Consider the following 19,163-nt stretch of genomic DNA (forward strand, 5'->3'; position numbering starts at 1 on the left):
GGACAGTGTACCGTCTAGCCATACTCCCATACTCATACTTGTATAAGGTGACTATCTCAAGCTGTAAACCCTCAGAAGTGGTAATCACACCTGTGGGGAGAGGGGCGTTTTTCTTACCAAACCACATGACATATCCATTCAGACCCCTGCAATTTAGTTGGTACATCATTGAAATGTAAATTGAAATTTTAATAGCCCCGTAACATCAAAGACCCACCATCATATTTTACAGTAGGTATGGGATTCTTTTCTGCTCATGCATTCTCATTTCTACTCAAAATCCACCACTGGTGGTGCATGACCAAAGAGCTCTATTTTCACATCATCCAACAAATGTTAATGCCTGATGTTTGCTAAACAGCATTGGCACTTGGAGTGGAACCAGTGCTTTGGTCAAAGGATATGGAGAAAAAAAAGCTCTATGGTCTCGTACGCCATTGGTGGGTTTGGCATCAAAATGAGAATGCATGAACAGAAAATAACCCTATACCTACTGTAAAATATGGTGGTGGATCTTTAAGGTTATGTGGCTATTTTGCTTCCACTGGTCCTGGGAACCTTGTTAAGCTCAACGGCATCATGCGGTGTACCAGGATATGTGCACCAAAAACCTTGTTGCCTTTGCCAGGAGCCGGAAACTTGGCTGCATGTAGATCTTCCAGAAAGACAATAACCCCAAGCACACATCGAAATCCACAAAGAAATGGTTCATTGGCAACATAACCAACATTTTACAATTGCCATCTCAGTCTCCGTACAAACCTGTGGTTTGAATTGAAGAGGATAGTCCATAAACACAGATGAAAGATATCAAGCATCTGTCAGGATTCTGTATTGGGGAATCGTCTAAGATCCTTCCCAATGTGTTTTCCAGCTCATAAAACATTGTAGGCTCAGTGCCGTTATCCTCGCAAGGTGAAGTATTGAAAACAGGGGTGTCTAATTTTGCCCCCTAACTTTTTTGAGAAAAAATAAATTACATATAAAAAACTTTCTGAGCAATTGTATTAGTTTAAAATAATATTTCCCTGTTTTTTAAAAGTTTTTTTTTGCCTATAATATAGCGCAGTATTTGAATTGTTTTATACAGTAATTTTTGCTGATCTTTATCAAGGCTGTCAATAATGGAAGATGGAAGATTCACAGTATCATTTAAAACAATTGATATTCCAATTCAAGTCATCATTCTCTGATGTGTGGACCATCTTTGTGTGTGCACCAACCATCTTTGCGCTACCATTTTAAAGTTAAAACAAAAAATAGATGTACTAAAATAAGCCAAAACATGACATCCACCCTGTATTCAAGGGCATGCTGTGGGCATAACACAAACACCTCAGATTATGAAAAATGGGGTCTAAACTGCAACATATGCAAAAATGAAAAAAATCTGAGTTTACAATTTAAAAAAATAATTACTGTTAAAGGTTAAACAAAATATTTATATTTAAAAAAAATAAATTTGTATCATAAAAACATTTTACTTTGACAACCCCGTTTTTAAGCTTTTCAATTATATCAAACTCAACCATTTATCTTTTCCAGTGATGAAGACATGGATGTCTCATGGTAGGGTGGGGTTTTCAAAATGGGTCAACTTTGAGCACACCTTTCTCCTAACTGTTTTGGATTTCAGGTCCAAAAAAATACTTTTTGACCACTTCTACCATTGGCAAATATGTATGGAACGTTTTGTTCCAATCAAAAAGGGTGCAGTCAAAAAGCTATTGAAATCAAATGGAGCGACCCTATATTGACCGAGTTTTAGAGTAGCCTTTTCAATCCCCCTACTCAGTTCATTTCTTTATCACAATTGGTAGACTATTCTGTGAGGGGTTATTGCAAATAGTAAAATTCCAAGCATTTAACCAGAACAATGTGATTGTCTGGTTTTATTTTTCAGGCCTTGTAAATGTTTGAGTGTTACTGGAAATAGGAACTAGGCGGTTGGGCTGTCAGTGGTATGTGTTTTTGTTGTTCATGCACCATGTTTTTGGAAAAGTGTAGCCACCAGTATTCACCTGTTCTCATTATTTTATAACAGTGCAGGTCCATTTCATCTCAAGTTACATTACAGAGTTGAGTGTGAAACAGCTAAGCGCTCATGTTGATGCAAGTGCTCATCAATCTCTTCAGCTAGAATCAAAGTCATTTTGTTCACCTAAGGTCTTAATTCAGTTGAACCATTGTAGTAAGCACATTCTCTCCATCTCTGTAGAATCTACCTCTTTTCAGAAAAAGATGTTTCTGTGCGCTCGCTGCTTGAGTAGTAAACATTGCTATGGTGGGCTGAATTAAATTCTAGAAATCTTTCTTTACGTGTTGTGTGAAAGGTGTGACAAAGCGGACATGTGATCATTCTGGTCTTTCTCAGGGGATATCATCTTCAACGCACGGGATCCAGAACTACCTCCAGATTTCATATTTGGAGAGGATGCAGAATTCCTGCCAGAACCCTCTGAACTCCCAGTGAGTACAATTCCCCACCTCATTCATTTCCCACAATTCCCGACAGCTGAGCCAATTCAACACCCTGGCCAAATGTGAATGACTCACCAAGTTGCTGCTCAGACAGGTTCAATGTGGTGAGCAATAGAAGGCAGATGACTCTGCTGCTCTGGTTTATGGTCCAAATGTTTGGACCATTCTGTTGTTTTGACGCACTTTTATCTGGAACTCAAGTACCGTTATTGATATGTGAGGATGAGTAAGCAGCCATATTGACCCCACGACCTCCAATGTTCTGTTGAAAAGGCGTTGGTGCGTTGCGTAATCACTTCTTCTGTATGTGCTGGCCTGCATGTCCTCCTCCCTTTAGAAAACTGTCGATTGCGACAAGAGTGTGGTTCAGACTGCCTAAAAATAGTTTCCTTATACATTAGCTAAATAATTAGCTTAGATTGCACACTAAGATATTTAGACACGTACTTATTATAATACTCAAGACATACAGCAATCAAGTGTTTCTTCTTGAAAAATGTGTAAGGGGGGGCACCTTCTAAAATATAATTTCCACCTACAGAAATAAGCCCGGTAACACATTGTTAAAATTATTTTTACATATTGGACCAGGTACATTGCCTTCGGAAAGTATTCAGACCACATTGTGTTACGTTACAGCCTTATTCTAAAATTGATTAAATCGTTTTTCCCCCTCATCGGTCTACACACAATACCCCATGATGACAAAGCAAAAACAGAAGGTTTTTTTGTCATTTTTGCTAATTTAGTAAAAAATAAAAAACTGAAATATACATTAACATAAGTATTCAGACCCTTTACTCAGTACTTTGTTGAAGCACCTTTACAGCATCGAGTCTTTTTGGGTATGACGCTACAAGCTTGGCACACTTGTATTTGGGGAGTTTCTCCCATTTTTCTCTGCAGATCCTCTCAAGCTCTGTCAGGTTGGATGGGGAGCGTTGCTGCACAGCTTTTTTCAGGTCTCTCCAGAGATGTTTGATCGGGTTCAAGTCCGGCCTCTGGCTGGGCCACTCAAGGACATTCAGAGACTTGTCCTGAAGCCACTCCTGCGTTGTATTGGCCATGGGCTTAGGGTCATTGTCCTGTTAGAATGTGAACCTTCGCCCCAGTCTGAGGTCTTGAGCGCTCTGGAGCAGGTTTTCATCAAGGATCTCTCTGTACTTTGCTCGATCCTGACTAGTCTGCTAGTCCCTGCCGCTGAAAAGCATCCTGATTCGTGGAGTGCTGCAGAGATGGTTGTCCTTCTGGAAGGTTCTCCCATCTCCACAGAGGAACTCTAGAGCTCTGTCAGAGTGATCATCGGCTTGGTCAATTCCCTGACCAAGGCCCTTCTCCCCCGATTGCTCGGTTTGGCTGGGCGGCCAGCTCTGGGAAGAGTCTTGGTGGTTCCAAACTTCTTCTATTTAAGAATGATGGAGGACACTGTGTTCTTGGGGGATCTTCAATGCTCTGACGTGCATTGTCAGCTGGGGGAGCTTATATAGACAAGTGTCCAATCAATTGAATTTACCACAGTTGTAGAAACATCTCAAGGATGATCAATGGAAACGGGATGCACCTGAGCTCAATTTCGAGTCTCATAGAAAAATATCTGAATACTTCTAAAAAAAAAAGATACCTTATTTACATATACATTTGCAAAATGTGATTTTTAAAACTAGTTAGCAATCTATTGATGAATTTTATGTCCCATAAAACTTAGCTTGACTTGGGGTATACCACCACCTGGTGTAAAACACCCCTGCCTGTAATTCTCACAGAAACCACTTCATGTCACAATGTTTCCCCAAACACTTTCCCTGGTTCCCACTACTCTTGCGCAACTAAAAATGTAATCTGTCTCATCACAATTTAAGTCACTCCCAAAATAGGATTTTGAGGTAGGGTGACGTTTTTTCTCAAGTTAACTTACAGTTGACATGTAGCCCCACTCTCCCCTATGCCCTCACTGCAAATTACAGAGTGGTAAGGTGCTTAACCATGCACTGCTTAAAAGTCAGTGTTTTCAATGGTGCAGTTTGTGCATTTTTAGGAGTTGAGAACTAAATAGAGTAGGAATGGAAAGCTGGGAACTCCTTTTTTTTAACAAAGACTCTTCAACCTGCAGTTTTCCCCGCGATTGCAAAAATGTTATATATTTTTTCAATGTTATATTTTTTTTTCCATGTTATATATTTTTTGGGCGTGGCAGCAATGATTTTTGCCGTGGCACAGCAACCACTGCTAAATGCCTGCAGCAGAAACACTGCAGCAATCTTTCGGAACGTTCTATTGCAGGTTGCTAGTCTGGACCAGAATATTTTTTTAAACAAACAAAACAACAGTGTCCAACATAGGGATGACCTCAGCAAGCCAACCTGCCATTTTGTTGCATATATTGTCTCCCCAACAGGCTTAGCAGGTGTCTGTGAGTTAAGTTCAGGGTAGTTGGAAGACAGGGCATTTCACATGGGCGTCAACTCCCCAACACAGTCTAGGAACAAACGTATAACCTCGAATCCACCAGCACACACACAACTGATTTATGGTAAAGTAATAAGAAGATAGTAAAGGGAAGAGTTGAATGGCAACCAGGAATTATACATGGGGTCCGGCGCTCACTTGTTAATAGGTCTAATATGTTGTCCCTGTGGAAAACTCCCTGCTGGAAACGGATGCCAGACGAAGCGCTGAGAGGCTTGGCAAGAGGCGGTTGTTATTGTTGCTATTACTACAGGGTCTTAAAGTTGTCCACAGGGCTATTTTTAAAGCCACCTAACAGAGAGAAGTTAAATTCCCCAGCCTGTCAGAGTCTCGGAGACAAGGGGGGAGGTATTGCTCACTGTCTCGTAAAACAGCTGCACGCATAAGGGGAAGCACCTCTGTCGCGCCAGTGTTTGGCAGCCCCTCTGTCTTTATTCTCTCTGTCTTTCTTGTCATGTTTTCTTAATCCTTAATTTTTCTCTACCCGGGATGTTTTTTCCCCCTCCCACTTGCTCCCCCTCTTTCTCCATCTTTAGTAAGTCTCGCCCTCCTGCTCTCTTACTCCATAAAACCCTGTTTTCTCAATGCTTCAGTTCATTTCCCATTTCCCACCATTGACTAGTAAGCAGACCTCTTCGCCAGTAATCGTTATGAATCAGTTTGTGAACTGGAAACTTTAGGGTGGGAGTTTGGAAAGAGACAAATGTAAACCACTGAACCAGGTGACTGAGTAACTTATTTCCTCATAGGAAGAAGAACTTGCAGCAGCTGCATAAACCACATTTTGACTAACCCTTGGAAAAAGGAGCTAATTTGCCATTTTGCACTATTATCCTATTTGTAGAGTGGAGGGAGGGAGGAGTATGTTGCAACATGGATATTCAGAGACTCATTTTCATTTCACCTGACGGCTTCTAGTCTGCTTCAAAGCTATAACGTAGTTTGGTGATGATCCTAATGAGTTCAGGTGGTGCACACCGTTCACGTTACTTGGAAGAACATAGCCTCACAGTGGTGAGTGTACACACATAGTGTGGTTTGGCTCACTGTTCAAATGTTGCATTCATCTTTAGATCTCAGATGGAGATTTTGGACAAACAGGTTTCATGGTGCATGCGCTCAGGACAGGAAGCTTAGAGACAGGAGAGTGCAGCAAGTGTAGGCTGCACAGTTCATCTAAGTACACACCCAAACACTTGCTACTGAATTTAACCATTAATCACTCCTCACTCTCTTGACCAAACAACCTATTTATGTAACAAACATGTCTACAACAGGACGCAGAGATTTTCCATTTAATCAACATCCCAACATGTAGCATACCTTTTGCCCGCAAACCGTCAATACAAACATGTACTTAAAGTAGGGCTGGGAGATTATATTGAATATATGTTTTAACTTGATGTTCCAAACGCCTGTATCGCAAGGTTCATATTTTTTTTTCTTGTTTTTATGAACGTTTGTCTCCTTCGCTCCTTCTGTGCTGTGTACACTGTGCACCTTCCCACTCGAACACAGACTCCAAGCCCTTGCCACAAAATACACAAAAAACATAGTGGTCAAACACAGAAAGGGTTCCAATGGTTTGTTCACCATTCATGTTTCCCATAGGGAAAATTACACTTCAAACAAGGTGTTTCATGTAGGCTTTCCCTGGCGTGACGTTTTGATAATCATCTCAGGGACAAGGGGACTTTTATCAATATATTCAGTTATATTTACTCTCAGATTCGAAAATACCAATTGGCATCAAAGTAGACATCATGCAAGACTACATATCCATACAAGCTACGGCATGTCATCTCTAGCTGACACCTTTGCTGTCAGCTACTAGCCAAAATGAAAGATATGTTGAATATTTTAATTTATCTATTCCATATTTTAACTGATATTTGTTTGCTTATTTATGCATTTGGTGTTTACAGAATACTATCCTTGTAGCAGTCAGATATTTACAATATACCATGAATACTAGTAATTTTTGCAAAGACGCTAGCTAGAGGATATTAGCAACATGCCCTTATTTTACCAGATCCTCTTCTCCTTCAGCTGGTGGAGGTCTATATTTAATTCCTTAAAATGTCTGCCAACTATATGAACAAGGTGAAATCCATTTCAATTCATTGTGTTAGAATGCAATGCTGTATTAAAGCAATTCAGAACTAACTTGTTGATGTGTTCTGATGCAGATTCAAAACCAGATTAACTGGCTTAGATTGTGGGACTTCAGTGAAGCTTTTGACATTATTGATCATAGTCTGCTGCTGGAAAAAAACGTATGTGTTATGGCTTTGTACCCCCTGCTATAATGTGGATAAAGAGTTACTTGTCTAACAGAACACAGAGGGTGTTCTATAATGGAAGCCTCTGAAATATTATAATCCCGTTAGAATCAGGAATTCCCCAGGGTAACTGTTTAGGCCCCTTGTTTTTTTCAATTTTTACTAACGACATGCCACTGACTTTGAGTAAAGCCAGAGTGTCTATTTATGCAGATGACTCAACACTATACACATCAGCTACTACAGCGACTGAAATGACTGCATCACTCAACAAAGAGCAGAGTGGGTGGCAAGAAATAAGTTAGCCCTACATATTTCTAAAACAAAAGGCATTGTATTTGGAACGAAAAACTCACTAAACCCTAAACCTCAACTAAATCTTGTAATAACTCATGTGGATATTGAGATGACTAAACTGCTTGGAGTAACCCTAGATTGTAAACTGTCATGGTCAAACAAACATACTGATGCAGTAGTAGCTAAGATGGGGAGATGTCTGTCTATTATAAAGCTATCAACAAGGCAGGTCCTACAGGCCCTAGTTTTGTCGCACCTTGTCGACTGTTCAGTCGTGTGGTCAGGTGCCACAAAAAATTACTTAGGAAAATTGCAATTGGCTCAGAACAGGGCAGCACGGCTGGCCCTTGGATGTACACAGAGAGCTAATATTAATAATATGCATGTCAATCTCTCCTGGCTGAAAGTGGAGGAGAGATTGACTTCATCACTACTTTTATTTATGAGCGGTATTGACATGTTGAATGCACAGAGCTGTCTGTCTAAACTACTAGCACACAGCTCGGACAACCATGCATACCCGAAAAGACATGCCGCAAGAGGTTTCTTCACAGTCCCCAAGTCCAGAACAGACTATGGGAGGCACACAGTACTACATAGAGCCATGACTACATGGAACTCTATTCCACATCAAGTAATTAACGCAAGCAGTACAATTTGATTTAAAAACACAGATAAAAAAACACCTTATGGAACAGGTGGGACTGTGAAGCAGCACAAACATTGACACACACACACACACACACAATAACATACGCACTATACATACATATGAATTTAGTACTGTAGATATGTGGTAGTGTTGGAGTAGGGGCCTGAGGGCACACAGTGTGTTGTGAATGTATTGTAGTGTTTTTAAAATTCATGCCAAAGCTGCTGCAAAATACAAAAAACGAAATGCAGAATGTATCCATAATCATAAATGAACTCCAAAAATTACGTTGTTTTAAAGTAATCCAAATAGTGAACAGTGCATCCATATGCCTTTTATACATAACATATAAACATCTTACTTGAAGTAAAGATACAATTATTTATTCTTCAATGGCACAAACCTGGGACCTTATTACTAACTGAGAGCGCACAGTTTCTTCTGCTTTTTCATTATAGGAATTAGACCAGCACAGATAACACAATGTAAACCGCATATTGTGGTTTTTGGTGGGTGAGTTACAAATGGGAAAAACAACTGTAATATAAAATACTAGGTCAACTCCAGCAGAATGAGTAACACACTTAAGACTCCAAACAAGGAAGCCATGCCTAAACGCAGCTATATCAATACCCTTCTTGTCAATTTAACAGGTCTGTGTTGCTGCTGTCAATTGTGAACAGCACATTTGCCACTGCAATCATTCAGAACCCCAGAATAAGCAGGAGGAAGACAACGTTACACAGGTGAAAGAAGTGACGCATTGGTCTAAGGCTCTGCTTCTCAGTGCTAGAGGCGTATATCAACCGGCCATGATCGGGAGTCCCATAGGGCGACACACAATTGGCCCAGCGTTGTCCAGGTTAGGGGAGGCCGGGGTAGGCCGTCATTGTAAATAGGAATTTGTTCTTAACTGACTTTCCTAGTTAAATAAAGGTTCAATTAAATCAAACTGTGTTCTTGGGGACCTTCAATGCTGCAGGAATGTTTTGGTACCCTTCCCCAGATCTGTGCCTCGACACAATACTGTTTCGGAGCTCTACGGACAATTCCTTCAACCTCATGGCTTGGTTTTTGCTTTGACATGCACTGTCAACTGTGAGACTTTATATAGACAGGTGTGTGCTTCAAAATCATGTCAAGTTGTAGAAAAATCTCAAGGATGAGCAATGGAAGCAGGATGCATCTGAGCTCAATTTCAGGTCTCATAGCAAAGGGTTTGAATAATTGTTTTCTGAAAACTTGTTTTCACTTCATTGTGGGGTATTGTGTGTAGATTGAGTTTTTTATTTATTTAATCCATTTTAGAATAAGGCTGTAACGTAACAAAATGTGTAAAAAGTCAAGGGGTCTGAATACTTTGCGAATACACTGTACCACATGAAGGAAAGACTAATGGGTTTATTGAAGGAAAGAGAGTCGCTGTTTCATCCCTTTACGAGACTGACACATTTGTTTCGGCATAACCTAACGACTCAATCTTTGTTTTTAATTGGTGGTTATGTGCCTGCTGAACAAAGAGCGGTTATTTGCGGTGAGGAGCGTGCTAAGATAGTGGTTGGAATAGGCTGGAATACGTGATGTAATTACGACCATGGGAAACACTCCGAGACGGATAAAGCAATGAGGCAAATGTGATTGATGAGTTGGCCCAAAATTAAGCTGTGCTGGTCTTGAGTCTAGACCAGTGGGTCTTTCCTTTGTGGGCGGGTGGATTGAGACTACGGTCTTGTCACCTTGCTGCCTTTATTTTATTAAGTGGGTAGGCGTGATTTTTTTTTCATAGTGATTTTGGGGCGGCAGGGTAGCCTAGTGGTTAGATAGAGCATTGGACTAGTAACCGAAAGGTTGCAAGTTCAAATCCCCGAGCTGACAAGGTACAAAATCTGTCGTTCTGCCCCTGAACAGGCAGGTAACCCACTGTTCCTAGGCCGTCATTGAAAATAAGAATTTGTTCTTAACTGACTTGCCTAGTAAAATAAAGGTAAAATAAAATTTTGGAAGACTTCAGACCAAATGTGATTCGCTTAGGTTGCATTGAAAGTAGAAATGCTGAATAGTGTTAACAGCACTTCACTTTCAATGTGGTTTACATCCAGTCTACATAGCTCAACAGTGTTATAAACAGCCCAAATGGATGCCTTGTGGCCCAACTTGGCTTCCTAATTGAGGTTAGTAGCTCGCTACTACCCTTTCAAAATACCATAATTAGCCCCCATCCAAGTCTATAAAGTTCCCTCGTTGAACTTGGCAGCCCCCCTGTTCTCATTGTTTCCCCTTAATTTCCCACCAGTCCACTGTGTGTCTACTCATCCAATAGAAGAGGTCTATGGGCCACACTCCTGCTAGCTGGTCCCACGCCCCTTAATTGTTGTAGAGGGGCTTGGCTTGAGAGGGGAGGGACTGACGTAGTACAATGGAGAGTGCTGTGGCTGTATGCACACACCCAAGCCCGATGACAGGAATAATATGCGGAATGACCGCTAGGGAGCTGCTGGGAAGACGGAGGGAAGCGAGGAAACTGACAGGAAGGGAGGGAGAGGACTCATTTGGTCACGTGGCAGACTATGTATTAGTGTACTAGACTGCATGCTGGTTCAAATTTAGATATATATATATTTTTTTTTTGTCTGTGATTTTGTAGGTTCAGTAGAGATTTTAATTTGAAATGATAGCCAGCATTGTTTTTATCAAAGTTTAAATGGTAACCCACATTTAAACTTTACTGAAACAAACAATATTTTGTGGCATATGTTTGTAAGTTCTATGCTCTTGTCATCTTTCTGTAAAATGAGCGGTTTGGAACCAGTCCTGGCAGGCCACTTAAGGTTTTTTTTTAATGCTTGGTGTCGGTAGACATTACATTTGGTTAAGTGGATTACAAAAATGTACTTGTGCCACGTCTGCACTTATCCATACTCCCTAATCTCCCTCTTCCCTCCACTCGTATGCCCCTCTGTCCCTCTTTGTGTCTGTAATTAGTCATTAGTCAGGTTGAGACCTGCCCAGACCTTTACTAAAACAACCCCTTGGGACGGGAGTTCCCCAGTGCTTTTCGACCACTGCGTGCGTGCGTGTGTGTGTGTGTGTGTGCGTTTGCTCAGGATTTATTCTGGATCAAAAGGGGCCTGAGGTGGTAGGCATGGTGGTGGGCGCGGTTGGCACGGCTGCATTTACATTTTTTGGGGGAGGCTCTCATCTTGGCGGTGTAGACATTCTACACATTTCTCCATATAGTTGAGAAACATTTTTGCAGTTTTAACGCAAATTTCCTGCAATTTTACACTTTGCCATGGAGCTGAGATACAATTTTTTTTAAATCTAATTTCCTGCAATTCGATGCATTTTGCCATGGCTAATGCTGTGTTGTTTTGCTCAAACATAATAACAAAATCATTACTGCTAATTGCATTGTTTTTGGAGTTTTAAATTCTCTGACTGTCTAGCTTTTATTTTGGTGATTGTTCATTCTCAAAGATTATATTATAATATTGTTTCTAGATACACTGTATATACAAAAGTATGTGGACACACCTTCAAATTACTGGATTTGGCTATTTCAGCCATACCCGTTGCTTACAGGTGTATAAAATTGAGCACACAGCCATGCAATCTCCATAGACAAACATTGGCAGTAGAATAGCCTTACTGAAAAGCTCAGTGACTTTCAGCATGGCACTGTCATATGATGGCACTTTTCCAACAAGTCAGTTCATCACATTTCTGTCCTGCTAGAGCTGCCCTGGTCAACTGTAAGTGCTGTTATTGTGATGTGGAAACGTCTAGGAGCAACACCGGCTCAGCTGCGAAGTGGTGGGCCACACAAGCTCACACAATGGGACCGCTGAAGCGCGTAGCTTTCTAAAAATCTCTGTCCTCGGTTGCAACAATCACTACGTGTTCCAAACTGCCTCTAGAAGCAACGTCAGCACAATAACTGTTCGTTGGGAGCTTTATGGTTTCCATGGCCGAGCAGCCGCACACAAGCACACAAGCCTAAGATCACCATGCGCAATGCCAAGCGTCGACTTGAGTGGTGTGAAGCTCGCCGCCATTGGACTCTGGAGCAGTGGAAAAGCTCTCTCTGGAGTGATGATACAGCATCCAATGACATTCTAGACAATTCTGTGCTTCCAACTTTGTGGCAACAGGTTGTGGAAGGCCCTTTCCTGTTTCAGTATGACAATGCCCCCATGACAATGCCCCCGTGCACAAAGCGAGGTCCATACAGAAATGGTTTGTCGAGATCTGTGTGGAAGAACTTGACTGGCCTGCACGGATCCCTGACCTCAACCCCATCGAACACCTTTGGGATGATTTGGAATGCTGACTGCGAGCCAGGCCTAATCGTCCAACATCAGTGCCCTACCTCACTAATGCTCTTGTGGCTGAATGGAAGCAAGTCCCAGTAGCAATGTTCCAGCATCTAGTGGAATGCCTTCCCAGAAGAGTGGAGGCTGTTATAGCAGGAAAGATGGGACTAACTCCATATTAGTGCCAATGATTTTGGAATGAGATATTCAGGTGTCCACATACCTTTGGTCATGTAGTGTGCTTTATATCTGATTTTGGTTGTTTTAAGTTTACACTGAAAGTGTTTTTCCATCCCGAAAATGTATTGAATTTTTTGTAAATATTTGTTTTTATTTATGTTTTTACACTGTTTGGACTTGGGTGGCCTGAAAAAAATGCTTAGGTGGCCTGCCCAAGTATTTTAATGGCAGAAAAATCCCTGGTCCATGCTTTTGTGCGCGCATGTGTGCGGGCAGCAGTGAAAGTTTGTGGGCAGCAGTGTGTGTGTCTGCGACTGTGAGTGTCCCCTCTCTCTTGCCAGCATGTCCCTGTCTGTCCTTTCAGACACCACAGCTGATTGGTACAGAGACAGCAGGCTTCTCTCAGCCTAGCTCGAATCACAGGCCCCGAATCCTGTAGAAAAAAATGACAGCATAAGTCATTTGAGCCAGGCATGATATGAGAAAAGCTGATAGCTAACTCACTCCACCCTGACCGACTCTGCATTGAGAGTTACCCACATACAGGATACACATTCCTAGCAAGATGTATGTGGGGACTTTTCTTTTTGGTAAACCCCACAATTTGTCGAAGGACAAATCCATGGCTTTCCAGCATCGTTAGAGACGTAAAAATCTGTCAGAGGTAGACATATAATAACCCCCCCCCCCAAAAAAAGAAGAGTTTTTCTTCTTTAAGGCTGGTATAAACACTAGTTGTTTTGTCAGCTGACAACAACCGTATGTTTTTTTAGTTTAGGGAGAGATAGCAGAGTGCTTGCTACTCTTCTTTCTGAGTGCTTGCTTGTTTGCATTACCACTTGCAAACTGCTAAGGACTGACAAGTTCTCCTTTACTTTAAAAACAGTACTGGAATTTTGACATGTTCCTGTTATTTATAACAAATACATTTTAATGACAGCTCGATACATCTTATGAGACGTTGCTATGGGTTTGAAGGTTACCTACTGTATGCCGACTAAACAAGTGAAAAGCAACTAGGAATCTAGCTTCTATTACACCCACTTGTGAGCATTGTGTGTGTGCATGCGTGCGCTTACGTATATAAATTCACCCCGATCCTTCTTCCTTTCTAATTCTATGTTGGGATGATTTGATAAATCTCAGCTGTTACGTACCTTAATTTGCTGTCAAACAAGGGCATGATTTCTTATAGCTGTTATAGACCTTCATTGGCATTACTAAATGTTTTGGTGAACCGAAGTTAAGTTAGGATTACGCTAGTTAGGATTAATAGTCCTCTGAGATGTTTGGTCTTGTACAATAAGTCATTGTTCTTAATTTGGCTGAATCCCACTGGTTCTACTTTGCATTTTCTCAATCTGAACATTCACGATGTTGTGAACATTCGCAGTTTTGTGAACATTCGCAATGTTGTGAACATTGCTTCAACCTCCCAACAGTCTTGAATGCTAGGCAAAGGGTGCTCTTCCCTCAGTAGTCTAGCTAGGTACATCTTGTTCCCAGTAAACTTGGTAACAATGGTCCCCAGATGGCCCATAAAAAGAGTCGCCGTGACCGTGGCATAGTGTACCAACCGTTGTTCCCTTCCTTCCTGCTTTGCGGAATAACGAGTCCCAGGCATTTATTGGAGAGTTTATTATTGGCTCACTGACAAAAGTTTATAGAAATGGTTTCATCACGGCCTGCTATTGTTGCGAGCAGGGACGGTTGATGGGAAGGAGTTTTGGCTATTGTTTAACACCCGCTGCTGAATAAGAGGAAGTTGGAGTTCAAAGCATGGAGACCGACTCAGGACAGGATACCCGTGTTGGTCCAGTGGGAGATATGGATAAAGCGTCTCAGAGTACGGGTGCTGATCTATGGCTGGGCAATATGGCCAAAATATCAATATTTTTCCCCAATTTTTGGTGTTTTATATTGTTTTATAATAAAATTTCTAAATGTGCTTTATGAGTAGTGCATGACCTTAGGGTGGCAACACATACATTCTAAATGATTTCAATGGGGCTTTCTCCATTCTGATTGCTTTATACAGGTTCAATCAAACTTCAACCAAAAGTTGATCTCATTTGAGCTCATTTCCACACTCCGTGTAGGGCTCCACGATACGGACAAAAATCTAGGCCTTACTTTTAACCAAATTTTACAATTGCGTTTTGACATGTGATTTTAGATCAAAACACTTTTGTGAGAACTGTTGGAATCATGGAAATAGAATGATTATTCTAATTTGATAGATATAACGTAATAGTGGGCACTTTGAATACATAGTTATTTGACATGACAATGAATGAAACGGCCAGAGAGGTGTTCATAGAATTAGCACACTAATAGGACCTCTATGGAAGAGTTATTGTGACGGTAGGAACCAGTGTTGGTCTGTGTTTCCCTGGGGAGTGGGACCCTATAATCTTTGGGTACATTAAATGTTTTTCTCTTAATGTAACTAACATATTCATGTTTCACCTATTTATCTCTGATTTAGAATGTACTGTTACACAACCAACATTCTGATTTAGGCCTACACCAGCACTGGTTTCCCAGATAGTCCGGGCTGTATTAGCTAGCCAGCTAACAAGCGATTAGTATTAGCTCTTAACACAATTTATTTTAGCCACAACTTGCTAAGAAAAGTCAAACTAGCTGTTTGCAGACATTAAGATACACAATCTAATAGTGTCATTATAGAACTCTTGTGGATTTATATTTAGAAGCAAAGTGGAAAGCAGCATCGTTTTCATCAACATATTGTTTTATCTGCCGCATTGACCATGCAGACTGAAGAGTGTACAGTCAAATCAACTGTTATTTGTCACATGCTTCGTAAACAACAGTTGTAGACTAACAATGAAATGCTTACTTACGGGTCCTTCCCAACACTGCAGAGAGAAAAATCTAAAAATAATAACACAAGGAATAAATTAGAGATCCGCGATCCGAACCGAGCCCGAAGGGCCCCGACATTATACATAGGGTTATGGCTGCGCAGTACAGTCAGATCTAAGATCATAACATGGTATTAGAAGTGCTTCAACCTTGTCAAATATAAAACAGGAGAGATTGTTTAACTGAAAATAATAGTTTTCCTTGAGTTTTGTCATGTGTCTTCATTGAGCAGAGCAGCCAAAGCGGAGCCGTTGCTATAGATACTCAATGACTCAGAGCCACCGTGAGCTGAGCGCATGCAGAGCGAGCTGCACGCAGGGATTGAGTGACAGACCGAGCAGAACAGCTCATGGATTTACTAATGGAGGAAGTTATTTACGATTTTGGGTTTCGGGCAGGGCCGGCCAGCCGGCCTTAAATTTGGCAGAAGCAAATGGGCCTGGGTAGGGTAGGGCATGTGTAGGGCTTAAAATGCATGCCCTTGTGGGGCATTAAAATAAATACACAATGAGAAAAGATAACTTTGCTATATACACGGGATACTAGTAATGAGTTGATGTGCAGGGGTACGAGGTAATTGAGTTAGATACTGTATGTACATATAGGTTAGGGTAAAGTAACTAGGCAACAGGATAGATAATAAACAGCAGCAGCAGTGTATGTGATGTGTCAAAGGAGTTAGTGCAAAGATTATAAATGCAGATAGTCCGGGAAGCTATTTGCTTAAATATTTAGTTAATCCTGAATGAGTCGTGAATAATGATGAGTGAGACCGTTACAGAGGCATGAATATCATACCCAGCCAAAAATGCTAACCTGCCCTGTTATTTTAATGGTGAGAGGTTAGCATGTTTTAGGGGCATGATATTTTTCAGTTATTAACTTTCTCACTCTTCATTCAGGATTATCCTTGGTTCAGAAACATATTCTTATTTACAATAAAAGTGACTTCAATATGACACTACATTATTTACTATTAATTTCTATTGGGCACAAAATAATCTGAAACACAACCAAAACAAGCAGCAAATGCATCCGACAAATGTATACAGTCACAAGCTTGATGTAGTCATTGGAATATGTGACCAAATACTTCACTTTTTGCTACTTTTATACACAAGTGGATTTGTCCCAATACGTTTGGTCCTCTAAAATAATAGGACTACGTACAAAAAGTGCTGTGATTTCTAAACGGTTTACATGATATGGATGAAAATACCCTCAAATTAAAGCTGAAAGTCTGCACTTTAACTTCATCCTCGTTGTATCATTTCAAATCCAAAGTGCTGGAGTACAGAGCCAAAACAACAAAAATTGTCATTGTCCCAATATTTTGGAGCTCAATGTATAGTAAAATACAGTATACTGCCCAGCCCTACAGTATGCTGATATAGGATCAGTTTAGCCTTTTACATCATAATGGATCAGATTGTTATGGACAGGGAAGACCTGGTCCAAGATCAGCACTATTACTTTGAGAGGTTCTGCCCCTGAACAAGGCAGTTAACCTGTTCCTAGGCTCTCATTGAAAATAATATTTTTTTCCTAACTGATTTGCCTAGTTAAATAAAGGTAACATTTTAAAAATAATAATAATAAAATGTGAAATTTGCATGCCCCGCACGCACACCTGGGGATCTCTCTTTTTCAGCCATCTATTTATTGTGTTTGAGGGGTGCAAAATCCACTTGGCACTTAAATCTCGCAGGTATGATGGCTTTCATTGGACTCCTGCGACTCTTTCATACGGTGCCTTCTGAAAGTATTTAGACCACTTTACTTTTTCCGCATTTTGTTACGTTACAGCCTTATTCTAAAATTGATTTAAAATGTGTTTTTTTCCACTCATGAATCTACACACAATACCCCATAATGTCAAAGCAAAAACAGTTTTTTTAGACATTTTTGCTAATTATCGATTTTATTACACAGTATGCCTACACATTGATAGGCTATATACATGTTTTTTAAAGAAAATGCACTGAAACTAAAATAGCTTTGGTTTTGGTGATCCTCTCAGCTCCGGCTCATTTTCAAGTCCTCTCGTGTTACGGTCCCTGGAACGGGTAGCATCTGCATTTTTATGTATTTTTCTAGTTATTTTATGAACGAAAGCATAAAGATGTTGATGAAGAGATACTATACTGCTGTTTTGAGTTAGAAATGTTGCATTTTTTTGTAACACTTAGAGTACTTATAGCCGGGCTATAAGAGTCTATTGTCCTGCTAATCGGGCTACAACTGTTTGAAAACCTCTTTTCAAAGTGCCACCAGCTGTCCATCACTACTGTAAATAAAAACACAGCATCTCGTTTATATCTTGTTTACATTCTTTATTGTAACCACAATGTCACAAATACTTTCCTTTTATTACTTTTAGACTTTGGGATTTACAAATGTGTGCTTTTCATGTCATTTTTAGTTAAATCCAGTTCGGATTTAAGTATAACTTTTGACTGACGCCTTTAGTGAGAGGTCTAATGCTTTAATATTTAATCATTTCTGCCCTCCAAATTCATATCTTAGGGGCATTTTTCACACCATTATTAGTTACATTGTTTTAGTTTGAACGTGCAGACTGGCACTGAGAATAGCAGGAATGTTTCCCTAGTCAGCGCCATTTATTAGTGCAATGCCCCTTAAAGTGTTGCTCTGTGCTACCTAGTGTGGCGGGGTGGGGGTCCACCACCCCTCCCCCTTCCTCCTCCTCCCTTCCCCATGGGCTAGGTCCGTCTTCTGTGCACCGCTCTGTGGCCCATCCCGTGCCCCCTGCCCTCGTGCCTTGAACCTTGCACGCCCACCGCTATTTCAGTGGATACAGCTGGAGAACTGCAAGGCAATCCCATTGTGCGCCACTCGGGAGCCATAACCAATATGACCAATATATATTGTCCTGCTAATAACAGGGTTAATAATATATATGTGAGAATATCCAAGGGGCTTTTATATGAATCTAAATTAATAATAATAATAATTTTGGAGATCATTTTCAAATAATGTAAAATGAGCGAGAAAAGGGCTGTTCTTGAACATTGGGTGAGACATTGTTACTAATGTGTATATAAAGCCAGTTTGTTATTTAGAATGATTTATTTATGTTTTTAGAGGGAGAGAAACCAAAAACCAACAGTCATCTCATGGGTCTCCCAGTCGAGGCCGGCATGGGTATTGAACCAGCATCTGTAGCAACACAGCTTGCACTGCGATGTAGGGTCTTAGACCGCTGCGCCACTCAGGTGCTGTACAACGTGACCGGTCGGGAGTACGGCTACAGTACTACAGTAAAAGCAGAACAATCCTATCATTTCCACACCCTAATTGTAGTCTAAGTTTCTCGTAGAATAAAAACCTTAATGTAACATCCAGTTTTTTATAACACTGAAGTCGTGCACAATTATCAGTTTCTATTTAGGTTTATGTCGCCCATTAATTGTCAATTAGAGACACAGTAGCGCCAAAAGCATAATCAGTGCTCTAACTCCCTCTTTCTCTGGTCTGGAGCAATGAAGTGGTGACGCAGGGTACCGTACTAAACCACAAATGACCTTTATTAAGTCCCACAGCATAATCGCAGAACATTTAGTGGAGCCACCACTGTAGTGC

At 40.8% G+C, this 19,163-nt stretch overlaps 1 protein-coding gene across 2 annotated transcripts in view; it reads left to right on the top strand.

The window, feature by feature from the left end:
• babam2 (BRISC and BRCA1 A complex member 2) overlaps positions 1-19,163 on the top strand; it is a 193,674-nt gene that overhangs the window by 28,215 nt on the left and 146,296 nt on the right. For both annotated transcript variants that reach the window (XM_042325576.1, XM_042325577.1), the window contains exon 4: positions 2,375-2,469. In XM_042325576.1, coding sequence (XP_042181510.1) covers positions 2,375-2,469 — 95 coding nt within the window. The remainder of the gene's footprint in view (positions 1-2,374; positions 2,470-19,163) is intronic.

Source organism: Oncorhynchus tshawytscha, linkage group LG08, assembly GCF_018296145.1.
Source record: "Oncorhynchus tshawytscha isolate Ot180627B linkage group LG08, Otsh_v2.0, whole genome shotgun sequence".
NCBI classification, from domain to species: Eukaryota; Metazoa; Chordata; class Actinopteri; order Salmoniformes; family Salmonidae; genus Oncorhynchus; species Oncorhynchus tshawytscha.